The 13236-nt window shown below is 47.7% G+C and overlaps 1 protein-coding gene across 1 annotated transcript; it reads left to right on the plus strand.

Annotated features, from left to right (window-relative positions):
* Positions 1-560: 560 nt before the first annotated feature.
* LOC129340122 (serine protease 27-like) lies at positions 561-9343 on the plus strand. Its single transcript, XM_054994711.1, has 6 exons — positions 561-703; positions 2357-2383; positions 2621-2783; positions 3201-3472; positions 4668-4837; positions 7067-9343. The coding sequence occupies exons 1-6, from the start codon at positions 622-624 to the stop codon at positions 7370-7372; spliced, it is 1020 nt and encodes a 339-aa protein (XP_054850686.1). The 5' UTR covers positions 561-621; the 3' UTR covers positions 7373-9343.
* The last annotated feature ends 3893 nt before the right edge of the window (positions 9344-13236 follow it).

The following is a 13236-nucleotide window of genomic DNA, read 5'->3' on the forward strand; positions in this document are numbered from 1 at the left end:
GTCCCACCCTTTAATAGAGGTTTAATGAGATATATTACCAGGTGATATTCTTGACCTCCATGCCATGAAAAATTTCAGTTTCCCATTTCCAAACATTCCCATTTCCAGACAGGATGGTTTTCTCCAGGCTTGTTGGCAACCTTAGTAAGAAATGTGTACATTGCCCCTGTTCACACAACACAGTGACTACACATATCAGGAGGATCTGTGTGCAGTTGGTTGATCCCTAATATGCGCAACTGTAACATCTGAAAAGGGTTGAAACTGCAAAGAGGAAGGAGATGCTATATAGAAAGTGAAGATTGGGAATGAGGGATTCTGGAAATCAGGGTGCAAAGGGGTTAGAAACAGGGAAATGGGGAAGCTGGGAAGGAAAGAGGCAGGGGTGAGAAGTATCAAGCCATGTTTACCCAACAGGTTTCGGAACATTCCCAGCAAGCAGACACCCTGATCTGGCCATATTCCCAGTGCAGACACGCCCTCTGGGGTGTGGTGTATAAATCTATATCTATATAAGTGTTCACAGCTTACCTTGCCTAGATACTACAGTGCGCCTCTGGCAGTGCTTCTTTTGGAACGGCATCCCGTCCTTGCCTAAAAGACTACAAAAGCAGTAGCAATATGGGACATCACAATCAAGCACGGAGCACAAGCGGGAGGTCCATCAGTTTGGCTCTGCTGATGCTTCTGCAGGCAGTGATGGGTAAGTGATGAATGAGCAAATGTCCGTCACCAGAAAGGTGCAACTGCAGATATCGGAAGAACTGGCAATTGGTAGCCATTGGGATGGTGGAAGGTTGTAGTTTTGTGTCTTCGTGAAAGCAAGAAGCATCCTCACCTGAAAGAGAGGATTCTGGAGAAAAGGGCAGGATGGCTGAAGAAGTTGCTGCTACTTGACTTTCTCCCAGTGAGCTGGTCAGGTGGCTGAATGATAGAACATGGATCCCGGGGAGCAAGAAGGCTTCTTGTGTTGCCCTTGATTCTTGTGACCCCCCCCCCCCAAATCAGGGCTGCAGGCCTTGGGTCCACTGGCATCTTAGAAACCAACAAGTTTTTCAGGGTATAAGCTTTCAAGAGTCAGAGCTTCCTTCTTCAGGAAGCTCTTCCAGACTGATAGCTGCGGGGAGGGAAATTCAATCATCACGGTGTTGCTACAGAGAAGGCCCTGTCTCTAATGGCCATTCATGTTGGGGACAGGCTGGGGAGAGTGAGGAAAACCTCTGAAGGAGCTAGAAGCTTGTATGGGAACCGGTGGCCCCATGCTTTCAGAGCAATTGTTCAATATGGTCAGGAGCTAGAAGCAGATTTGGGAGTAGGTACCGGGTATACAAAGGATGTCAAGAGTCCCACCATTTTCTTCTACGTATATGATGGGATTTGGGCAGGGATGGGGAAGGAGGAAATGTGATTGCTAAACAACTGCAATAAGAGATCCACTTATTTATCTTCTTCATTTATACCCCACCTTTCTCCCCAGTGTTAACCAAGGTAGCTGACATGATTCTCCTCTATTTTATTCTTACAACAACCCTGTGAGATAAGTTAGGCTGAGGGTGCATGACTGGCCCAAGGTCATCTGGCAAGCTCCCATGGCAGAGTGGGGATTTGAACCTGGTTCTCCCAGATCGTAGTCTGACACTCTAATGACACCATCACACCGGCTCTCTCACTACATTGGGGAGCAGCCAGGTAAGAAGAAGCAGGAATGCCAGCGTGGTGTAATCGTCAGTGTGTCCGACTGTGACCAAGGAGACCCAGATTTGAATCGCTATCCTGCCATGAAAGGCACTTGGCCTGTCACTGTCTCAGGTCAGGTCAACATAACTCAGGGGTTATTGTGAGGATAAAACAGAGGCAGAGACAACCATGTATACCACCCTGAGCTCCCTAAAGAAAGGATGTGGTGAAAATGTGAGAGAAAGAAGTGCATACGGGTTGAAGAAGGTTTGGATCTTGAAGCAGGACAGACTGGAACCCCATCCAGGGTGAACCCAACTGTGTCAGACTAGGATCTAGGCGACCCAGGTTCAAATCCCCACTCTGCCATGGAAGCTTGCGAGAGGACCTTGGGCCACTCACTCTTGGCCTAATCTACCTCACAAGGTTGTAGTTGTGAGGATAAAACGGAGGTGGATCGAATTATGTTGTAAGCCACTTTGGGTACCCCGCTGGAGAGATAAGCAGCATACAAATATCTAAATCAATAGAATAGCTGAAGAACATGGCAGAATAATTCTGGATTTGAGTAAAATTACAATGATGCTTCTGTTTTGGCCCCACTTTTCCATTTGATCTATCCTTAGTTTGTATTCCAATCTTTATTTTTATTTCTGCCCTCTGATTTCTTTTATTTTAGATGTCAATCCAAGTGAGACCCCCAGAGGTGAGTGTTTCTCTTTCTGGAGCAGACATGCTATTAATTAGGGGGAAGATCCCAGTAACATTTTCAAATCTAAAGGATGTTGTGGGAAATGGCTGGGTTGTCCAGAAATCTGCCTGGCCAGATCCAGAAAATAGCAACAGTGATCAACTTCACAAGGTTGTCACATTATAAGATTATAAAGGCGCTTGTGTATAAAAGCAAATTACACATTAAAAGAAAGTATAATATCTTCCTCAGTATGTGGGAAGCAAGGATCTATGAACCGGATTGTAGGAGGAAAAGATTCCAAGGACGGAGAATGGCCTTGGCAGGTCAGCATCAAGATGAACGGGCAGCACCACTGCGGAGGGTCCCTCATTACAGACCAGTGGATTGCCACAGCATCACATTGCTTTAAACTGTGAGTGCGGGGTCTGCTTTTGTGGGGAGGGGCTGTGACTGTGGTAGGACATCCATTTTGCACTCAGAAGGTCCCAGGTTCAAACCCCAGCATCACCATTTTAAAGGATCATGTGACATGCCTGAGACTCTTGCAGAGCTGCTGACAGTCACAGTGACCTTGGAAGATGCTCTGATGACGTCTAAGGCCCATGAAAGCCATGACAGTCTGTTGATCTTTAAGGGGATGCAAGACTCCATTTTATTTTAAAGCCATCAGCAGACTATCTCCCAACAATTTGCATGCATTGCTGTAACATCTATAGCCTTTTACACCCTTTGTCATAGGCCAAAACTCTAGTCCCTTTAGGCCAAATTGCTTACAGCCAGAAAACCTACAACTCACTCTGTGTGTGTGTGTCTGCCTGTCTGTCTTTAGGTTCAGTGTCCCTTCCAATTTCTCAGTATTGCTCGGAGCTCGAAAACTCTCAGATCCAGGCCCTTATTCCATCACTGCTGCTGTGAGGCAGATTATCCTCAACCCTACATACAATGGAGACTTGAGAGTTGGAGACATTGCCCTGGTGCAACTGGAGCATCCAGTGAATTTCTCCCACCGGATCATCCCCATCTGCATTCCTGACGCCAGTGTTAGTTTCCCCCCAGGGCATAAGTGCTGGGTCACCGGCTGGGGCGGTCAGAGTGAAAGAGGTGAGTGTGGGCAGAATCAACAGTCACACTTATGATTATACTTTTGTCACACACTGCTGAAAAAGAAGAGAGTTCTTCAAGGGAACCCAACACTACAAACTGAAACTGGTCATTCTTAATTCTTCGAATTGTATGAGGGGATGGGCTAGAGCACTCTAACGGAGATTGCTAAACTACAGTTCCCAGAACTGATGGGATTTTTAGATTTCATTAAGGGGCCCCTACTCCTTCCCAGAATAATTCAAGGACTGCTATGCATTTTTATTGCCCTGACCTGGATGGCGCAGGCAAGTTTGATCTCTTCAGGTCTTGGAAGCTAAGCAGGGTTGGCTTTGGTTAGTAGAGGCCTCCAACGAAGATCAGGGTTGCTATGTGGAGGCAGGCAAATGGTAAACCATCTCTGTTAGTCTCTTGTCTTGAAAACCCCAGCAGGGGTCGCTGTAAGTCAGCTATGATTTGATGGCACTCTCTACCACCACATGTATTTTTATTGCTATATTTATGTTGCCCTCCCCCTTCAAGGAGCTCAGAGCAGCATGCATGGCCCCCACTCCAATCTTCACAACAGCTGTGATATGCAAACGATGCTAGGTTGAGATGCCATGACTGGCTCAGGGTCACTCAGGTAAGCTTGGCAGCTGAACAGGGATTCGAACCCATGTCTTGCCAGGCTAAGGGCTTGATCACACAGAATGCTGGGCATTCTGTAAACCAAACAGGGTTTGTTCTTGAAAAAAAATCATGCATGTAGAAGGTCCAGTTCTTAAGCTTTCTCCCTCAAGCCTGCCCTGACCGGACAGCCCATGAGAGACTGATCTGGTCAGATCTCAGAAGCTAAGTAGGGTCAGCCTTGGTTAGTAATTGGATGGGAGACCTCCAACGAAGACCAGGGTTGCAATGACAGGCAATGGCAAACCACCTCTGTTAGTCTCTTGCCATGAAAACCCTGCCAGGGGTTGCCATAAGTCAACTACGACTTGAGGGCAGGATTTCATTCATTCATTTCTCCCTTGAGCCATTTTCCTGATCTAAAAGGGCTCCTGGCTGCTGTTGTTTTCACTGTCAGGGCAAACATACAGACATTCTAATAGTTGAGCCCTCTACGCCTAAGGCTCTAAGAGTCAACTCTGGCTCTTACCTGGACCGATTCTCTCGTCCTATCTTGTGCGGTTTTCTTATCTGGCTTTCTTTGCAGAGAGCCACCAAATCTCTGATATACTGCAGAAGCTGGAGGTCCCCATCATCAGTACAGACAAGTGCAATACCCTCTACCGCCTCGACTCTGGGGAGCCCAAATGGACGCGGGACATTAAAAGTGACATGCTCTGTGCTGGTTATACTGATGGAGGACAGGACGCTTGCCAGGTGAGATCCAACTCCTTTTCATTCTATACGAAGGTGATGGCACTTGGCTTCCCTCTAGTGGTGACAGATAGACGGTTCCTCTTTCTGAGCATCTTCCAGGTGCTCCCTACCAGTATCATAGAATCATAGAGTTGGAAGGGGCCATACAGACCATCTAGTCCAACCCCCTGCCCAGTGCAGGATCAGCCTAAAGCATCCCTGACAAATATTCATCCAGCCTCTTCTTGAAAACTGCCAGTGAGGGGGAGCTCACCACCTCCCTAGGCAGCTGATTCCACTTTTGAACTACTCTGACCGCGAAAAAGTTCTTCCTAATATCCAGCCGGTACCTTTGTGCATGTAATTTAAGCCCATTGTTTTGGGTCCTACCCTCTGCTGCCAACTGGAACAGCTCCCTGCCCTCCTCCAAATGGCAGCCTTTCAAATATTTAAAGAGAGCAATCATGTCCCCCCTCAACCTCCTCTTCTCCAAACTAAACATTCCCAAGGCCCTCAGCCTTTCCTCGTAGGGCTCAGTCTCCAGACCCCTGATCATCCTCGTCGCTCTCCTCTGCACCCTCTCGATTTTGGCCACATCCTTTTTGAAGTGAGGCCTCCAGAACTGCACACAATACTCCAAGTGTGGCCTGACCAAGGCAGTATAGAGAGGGGCTATGACCTCCTGCGATTTCGACGCTATGGCCCCTTTGATACAACCCAGGATTGAATTGGCCTTTTTGCCACCGCATCATACTGACTGCTCATATTTAGTTTACAGTCCATTCTTACTCAAAGATCTCTTTCACCTTAAGCCAGCTGGTACTAGGAGTGGAGCAGGTGGCAATGCTCACACACACACACACCCCCGCCTTAACACAGCTGGTATTAGGAGCGGAGCAGGTGGCAGTGCCCACTGCCTGCCAGTATCTTCCCACAGGAGCTTTTCCTATTTTGGTTTTTGCTGCAGCTCAGCTTTGCTGCTTGCTTTCCCCCCTCCTTTACACACAGTGTCATTTGCTGGTTGTTGCTCTCTTGGTTTTTCTTTGTGTTTTTACAAATCAACTTTGTAATGTTCGGGGGGGGAGGGCTTGGGAAAATTCAGGAGGGAAAAGAGCAAGAAACAACAAGAAAATGTCACTGTGTGTAAGGGAGGGGAACCAATGCAATTAAGAAATGGAGAGCTTCATCAAAAACCCAGTATGGAAAAGCCTATAGTCTCAGGTAGCACACTGTTGATGAACCAAAATGTGCTAGTGGTCAGATATGATAGGAATTAATGGCTGTCAACCAATGAAGCAAGGCTATCATTCGGGGTTTGTTTATCTATGGCAGCTAGTTGCGCCAGTGTCCTGCCTCTGTTCAAGATGGGCCCATGACATCAGTGCCAAATAAGGTTGCCAACTCTGGATAAGGCAATTTATGGAGATTTGGGGACCATGAAGATTGGAGGGGGGGAGGGAGCTTAGCAGGGATGTAATTCCACAGAGTCCATCCACTGAAGCTGCCACTTGCTCCAGGGGAATTGGTTTGTGTAGTCTGGAGGTCAGTCAGTTGTAATTGCAGGAGATCTCCGGGCCCCACTTGAAGGTTGGCATTCCTAGTTCCAAGTGCATTACAAACACCTTCCCTGCCTTCCCACACCTTTTCGAAATGCTTGGCAATATTCTTGATCACTTCTTTTTCTTTATTTTTTATCCCTTGGAAGCTGTGCACTCACCTTTTCCTGTACTGTACTGTATAATAACTGGGCTTCCCTCCCACAGACACATCCAGCACCCTCCAACACACTACCCTTTAAGTACATTACACTGGGAATAAACATTATGTCATATAGCTAGCATTAGGATTCAAGCTTTGAACGTTCCTTCGCATAAAAAAACCTCCCCACAAATAGATAACTAGCACAGTAGGAAGAAAAGTTCTATCCCACTTCTTTACTTTCTGTGCAGGTTTTCTATTTGCCAGGGAGGCACACATTCGAGAATGTGGTCCTCCATCTGAAGCGGTAGAATCCATTCCACTACCATGGGCTCTGCCACCTCACCTTGCTGAATGCATGAATCAGGCCTTAGTTTCCTCTTAAAATGAAGTCCAACTGCCAAAGACATGGTAAATTGTTGGCTTTTTAATAAAGCACACGGTCATATTCATCCTCCAGTGAACCTTCTGCAATGCTATTGACAGGACATTGAGCACCAGAGGTAGCTATAGCTGTATTTCCCTTAACGCACCTGAATTGTCTCTACACAGGGTGATTCGGGAGGACCGTTGGCCTGCCCCGTGGGTGACTCCTGGCTCCTTGCGGGTGTGGTCAGCTGGGGAGAAGGTTGTGCACAGAAGAACCGTCCTGGCGTTTATGCCCGTCTCACATTCTACCAGGAGTGGATACACAGCCAGATACCAGAACTGAAGTTCACAAGCACAGGGGGCAAGGGTCACGGACCAACTGTGAACAACAAAAGCATTGACAACAGTGCATCAGCAGTCGGTTTTTGTTTTGTCTCCGTCATCGCAGCCTCCGTCTTTTGGCTAGTGTCTTCCGAGTATATTCTTTAGAGAATATACGGCAGCTGTTTCCTTCCTAGGGTGAATGCTGTGCTAATTCTTTAGCTTGGAAGAAGATGATGCACGTCAGAACTGCCAAATGGAGGAGGATACAGCCTTCTGCTACCGGAAATCCAGGAGTATTCACTGAACCACAAACTCGGTGGTCCTGACCCTCGAGAGATTTGCAGAAACTGGTGAAACTTTTTAATTGCCTTTTGTGGACTTGATCTTTCACCCCAGGAAGTGATTTTGCTCCAGAAAACTGGAAAAGGAGGACTTTCGATATGATATTGACTGTATCACTTAGAGGGAACAGGGGCCTATCTGATTGGAATGTGGGAATAGCCAGATCAGATTCTTGGATTCCAGCTCTAGAAGTGGTGGATCATCTGGGAAAGGGAACAGCATGTTGGGTTCTGTTCCAAACTATGAGAAGAGGTCAAAAGCCGACTCATTTTACAGATTAAGTTTCTCTGCCTTGGGAAGCTAAATAGCAAGGAAGAACTGCGGCTCAGGAACCAAGTACATGATTTGCATGCAGAAGGTCCCAAAATCAGTCCCTGAAATTTCCAGTCAAAGGATCTCAGGTAGCAAATGTTGGGAAATATCTTTCTCAACCAGTAAGTCACTCTCATTCAGAGTAGAAAATACTAAGCTAGATGGACTAGCGGCTTCCATATGTATCTTATTATTAACCTTTAATTTAAAAGCAAGGGGCTTGGCTTAGTGATAAAGCACAAGTTTTGCACATTGAAGGTCCCAGGTTCAATCCCAGAGTGAAAAAGGTTTCAACTAACCTGGGCAAGAGCTTTCTCTACCAGTTCTACTTAGGGTTGCCAACCCCAGCTTGGAAAATTCCTGGAGATTTGGGGGTGGTGCCTGGGAAGAGCCAGTTTGAGACAGGAAGGAGCTCGGTGAGGATGTGATGCCATGGAGTCCTCCCTCCAAAGTTACCATTTCTTTCCAGGAGAAGTGATCTCTGTGGCCTACAGACCTGTTGCAGTTCCAAGTCCAGGTCCCAGCTGGAGGTTGGCATCCCTACTACTACTGCCAGTACAGCGTATACAGTACAATACAATGGCTTGTAAAGTAGTTTCATGTGCAGTTGTCTAAGACCTTTCACCCTTCCCTTCTGTTAAACCTGTGCTTGCAAATGCAGGACCCAATCAGCAATAAAAACAAAACCAAAAATTAATTAAATTCAATTACATTGACGTGAAGCAACAGGAAGCAGGGGTGAAAAGAACTTGGAGTGGCACATGTGACTGCAGCCCAAGGGGGATTCCTTGCTTGATACAGAAGCAAAATCTGTTAGGACAGATCTCGAGTCAGATCTAGGGTTGCCGGCGCCCAGGGCAATCCAAGTCCGGTCCCTTGTGCGCACAGCGCACTCCCAGCACTGCATGATGACATCACTTCCGTGACGTCTTTGCACAGGGTGGAGCATGCCGCCCATGTGGCAAGCCGGGTGCCCCAGCGCACCGCGGATTTGGCAGAGGCAGCGCGGGGGGCTGAGAGGCTGCCCGCATGCTCCCGGTGGCTGGTAGCTGAAACCGGCACCCCCTCCTTGGTGGCACTGGGGGCAGACTACCCCCCCTGCCCCCTCCTCGATCCGGCCCTGCTCGAGTGGTCAGAAATGGGAATTCATTTGTTTTCTTGCCTTTTAAAAAACTGCAAACATTCTATGGTAATGCCTCTGTAACTGGAATTTCGCTTCCAAAGCGAAATTTCTGCCTTCAAAACAGTCCTGACAGGTTTATTATGTTACTTCAAGGTCTGCTGAACTTCCAGCATTGTGCGAAGTGTATATTTATGATTTTATTTATTGTTTGTATGACTTTTTTTTTGTAATGCACAGTTTTGCAACTCCTCAGCCAAGTCAACTGACAAGGCCCCATCCAAAACATGACTTTCAAATACTTCTCTGCCTTCCCTCCAATAAACTCCTTGCTCTTTGGATGGAGCAAGGTTTCTCTTTAACCTGAGGTGACTCTTATCTTGAGGAGGCTGGAATGAGAGCAATGTTGCCACACCAGGAAACAGCTCTGAAAGAGACAGAGAGAAAAGTCTTGCAACACTCTTGCGAAGCAGAAAAACAACCTTTTTGTCTCCTTACGTTTCTTATGTGCTTGAATACACAAAACATGACACAGCTTTGCCACAACCCCTATCAGATTCTTCACATCCTCTTCCCTTTAGTAGCTTCTTCACTCAAACCCTGTCTACTTTATATCTAGGGTTGCCAACCGCCAGATGGGACCTAGAGATCTCCCAGAATTACAACTAATCTCCAGACTACAGAGGTCAGTTCCCTTAGAGAAAATGTTGACTTTGGAGGGTGGACTTCATGGCATGATACCCTGCTGAAGCCCCTGCCCATCCCAAACCTCACCCTTCCCACCCAAATCTCCAGGAATTTCCCATCCTGGAACTGGCACCTTATTGATAGCCTTAGTGCCAAAGGACATCTGATTCTAGAAGTTCCATGACTGAATGCCCCATTGGTTTTGTTTTATTTTTCTGCTAAGAAACAGGCATGCAGTATTGGAGTTGATGAGGTCCCTTCTAAGGATCCCATTCCCTGGTGGGGCTGGGGAATCCTCTACTTTCACCCTCCTTCCCCCGCCTCCACTTACCTGGCCAGCGAGGGAGAAAGGCACAGGAACGGGCCTCCTGGGCACGCTCCCAAGTTGACGTGACGATGTCACTGATGTTGTCGCACTACCCTGAGAGCGCTCCTGCACTTCACCGCTGGCTGATTTGAGCTCCAAATGGGCAGAACTGGGCCTGACTGGGGCCCAAATCGGCCTGCTGAGAAGCACAGGAGCACTCCTGCGCCTGCGCAGTGACATCACCAGAAATAACGTCATCGCGCAGCCACGGGCCCACATTAACAAGTGGAGAAGATGGTAAGAGCCAGGTTTCTCCCTCTCTGCCAGAAGGGTAAGGGGTTCTGGCAACTCTAGTCCCTTCCCTCCCTAGACTTCGCCTTCCTGGATCCACCCCTAAATCTCCAGGACTTTTTCAACCATACACTGCACCCTGATTTGGACCAGATCTATGATGGGGATGGTTCAATCTTTCTCCTCCCCTCCCCTGCCCCATTTTTCCAACCAGAAAGAGCCCCGTGAAGATTCTATTTGCCCCACTGAGGCAAACATACAGATTTAAGATACAATATGTTCATTTGGCCCAATGGGACTAATAGTCCTGTGGCTTCAATTCAGGTCAGGAATATGGTGAGAGGGAAAGTTTTAACCCATGTGAGCGCTCACACACACACACACACACCATGGACCCAATCTGAAACGAGGCCCTCTATGGCATTACACCTACTGAGGTCTCTGCCCTGGCCACACTCTGTAATCTTCAGAAAGAGGGAAGAATATATATGGAGGGGGGGGGGACAAAAAGCAATTATTGGGCAGTAGTTAGTGTGTTAGACGAGAATCTGGAAAACCCAGGTTCAGATGCCACGGAAGCTTGCTGGGTGACCTTGGGCCAGTTGCACACTCTCCGCATAACTAACTTCACAGGGTTGTTGTGAGGATAAAATGGAGGAGAAGAGAACAATGTAAACCACATTGAGCCCCCAGTGGGGAGCAAGAATGGAATAAATGATATAAATGTATATTAAGCAAAGGAGGGGATCAGAGAGATTCCCTTGCTAGTTGTATAAAGGGCAAACAGCCATATATGCTCATTGCTGTCCTCCCTCTACTCACAAAGATGTTTCAGGGCATGATGGGAAAACCCAAAGTCTGTGGCCTTCTTTATGCAGATGATGTGGCAGACTGAGGCCGTTTCCACACGGCTTACCTGTGCTCGTAACGTCCCGGTAGATCGTGCAAAAAACGCAGAAGATCGCATTTCCTCGCGCGAGATTTGTGCGACGTCGCATGACATCGCGCAAATCTTGCACGAGAAAATGCAATCTTCTGTGTTTTTTGCGTGACCTACCGGGACGTTACAAGCACAGGTAAGCCGTGTGGAAATGTCCTAAATTGGGTTGCATGATGTTTGGTGATAAATCGATTTCAGGATGCTCCTGAGGCTACCAGGAGGGAAAAGCAAGAGAGAGAGTCAGAGAGACAGAAATCCCTGAAACTATCAAATGCAGCAGAGAATTAGATCCCTCCCTGGCACAAATCAGAACCCACAAGGCAGAGAGCAGAAGAACATGAAAGACCCTGCAGATTTATTTTAGCTGACACACTGGAGGCTTGTGAGTGACACTTCTGGTCCTTTAAAAAAAAGTCTATTGCATTCTTGTTGTTTTGGAAAGTTGGACCAATACAATCTAGGCCTACTGCACAGAGGCATTGTGAGGTCAAAAGTGGAAAGATGGGGCCATGCTTTGCGCTCTTGGGAAGAAGGGCAGGGCAAAAATGTCACGACTCCTTTCACGTCTACTGTCTTGAGCCAAAACGCAAACTGTACACATAGACATATCATCCCCAACGCTCATTCTCCCCAGTAGATGGAAGCATTGCTCTCAGAATCTCTCTTTGGCTTTTACACACCTAGATTTACTCAGGTGCTGGATCCCATTTCCCTGTTGTTCAAGGTCCAGCTAAACAAGATGTTGGGCAAAGGTTCAAACCTGTGGCCAGTGACACAATTTTACCTGGGAACTGTATTTTTCAAAGACAGAGCCACGCAAGCTTGCTAGGGGTGGGGGAGGGGAGGGAGGCCCGCACAACTCTCTGCCTGTCCACCACCCCTCCTAGCTGCTCGCCTGCCTCCCTCTTCACCCCCATGCTCTGGGTGGTGGCACAGACCATTGTGCGCTGCGGCCACCTTCCTCTTGCCTTCACTCCCTCCAGGAGTATGGGTATGCAGCCGTCCAGAGTGCAGGGGAGGGGAGCAAAAGCCGGAGGAAGAATGGTGGTGGTGTGCAATGGCCCACGCTGCCACCTGGAATGGCAACAGAAGTGGCAGCAGCCAGGCGGAGGGCTGTGAGGGGGTCTCTCCCCTTCCCACCAAGCCCACATAGCTCTGTTTTTGAAAACTACAGTTCCCAGATAATATTGTGTGGCTGGCCACAGGTTTGAACCTGTAAACGGCATCATTAGCTTGACCAAGGCAAAGCCACCCACCTCCTGTAGTGGGATGTTTTATGTTTATTTCATTCCATAAGCGACTTTGAGTCCCCATAGAAAAGAGGGATAAAAATATATGCTAAATACATAAATACCCCCTCCCCAATTTGAGCTGTTCACTTTCTTTGTTTGTTTATAGTCCAGGTTTTTTTTGTGCTGAGGGCCAAGCTAGAAGTGACGAATTACACTTGAATGGCAAGTGAACAGACCCACATGTATTCCTCCCTGTTCACTTGCACTCCACTCAATTGCGTGGAGCACAAGTAAACAGGGAGGAGTACATGTGAGTCTGTTCACTTGCCATTCAAGTGTAATTCCTCACTTCTAGCTTGGCCCTGGGACTCAAAGTGGAACACACAGTAAACGTTGGTTTGCCAGCCTCCAGGCAGTGGCAGGAGATCTCCCGGAATTACAACTGGTCTCCAGGCCACAGAGATCAATTCACCTGGAGAAAATGGCTACTTTTGGGGTGGACTCTATGGAATTATGCCAGGCCAAGGTCCTTTCCCTCCCCAAACCCCCCTTTCTCCAGGTTTCACTCCTCAGATCTCCAGGAATTTCCCAACTCGGAGCTGGCAACCCTAAGTAAACATGCTGGGACTTAGAGAGCTGAGGTCTCCAACTGTTAGTTCATGAGCTACTGGCAGCTCACCCAAAGCTGCAGAGTAACTCGTGCATAGATTCAGAAGTCCTAGGAAAGGATCACAAAGAGAGCTTGTTGAGGCTTTTCTTTTTAAAAAAACCTTTTTATTTCATAGGGTTTTCCTCCGT

This window comes from Eublepharis macularius, chromosome 12 (genome assembly GCF_028583425.1).
Source record: "Eublepharis macularius isolate TG4126 chromosome 12, MPM_Emac_v1.0, whole genome shotgun sequence".
In the NCBI taxonomy this organism is placed as follows: Eukaryota; Metazoa; Chordata; class Lepidosauria; order Squamata; family Eublepharidae; genus Eublepharis; species Eublepharis macularius.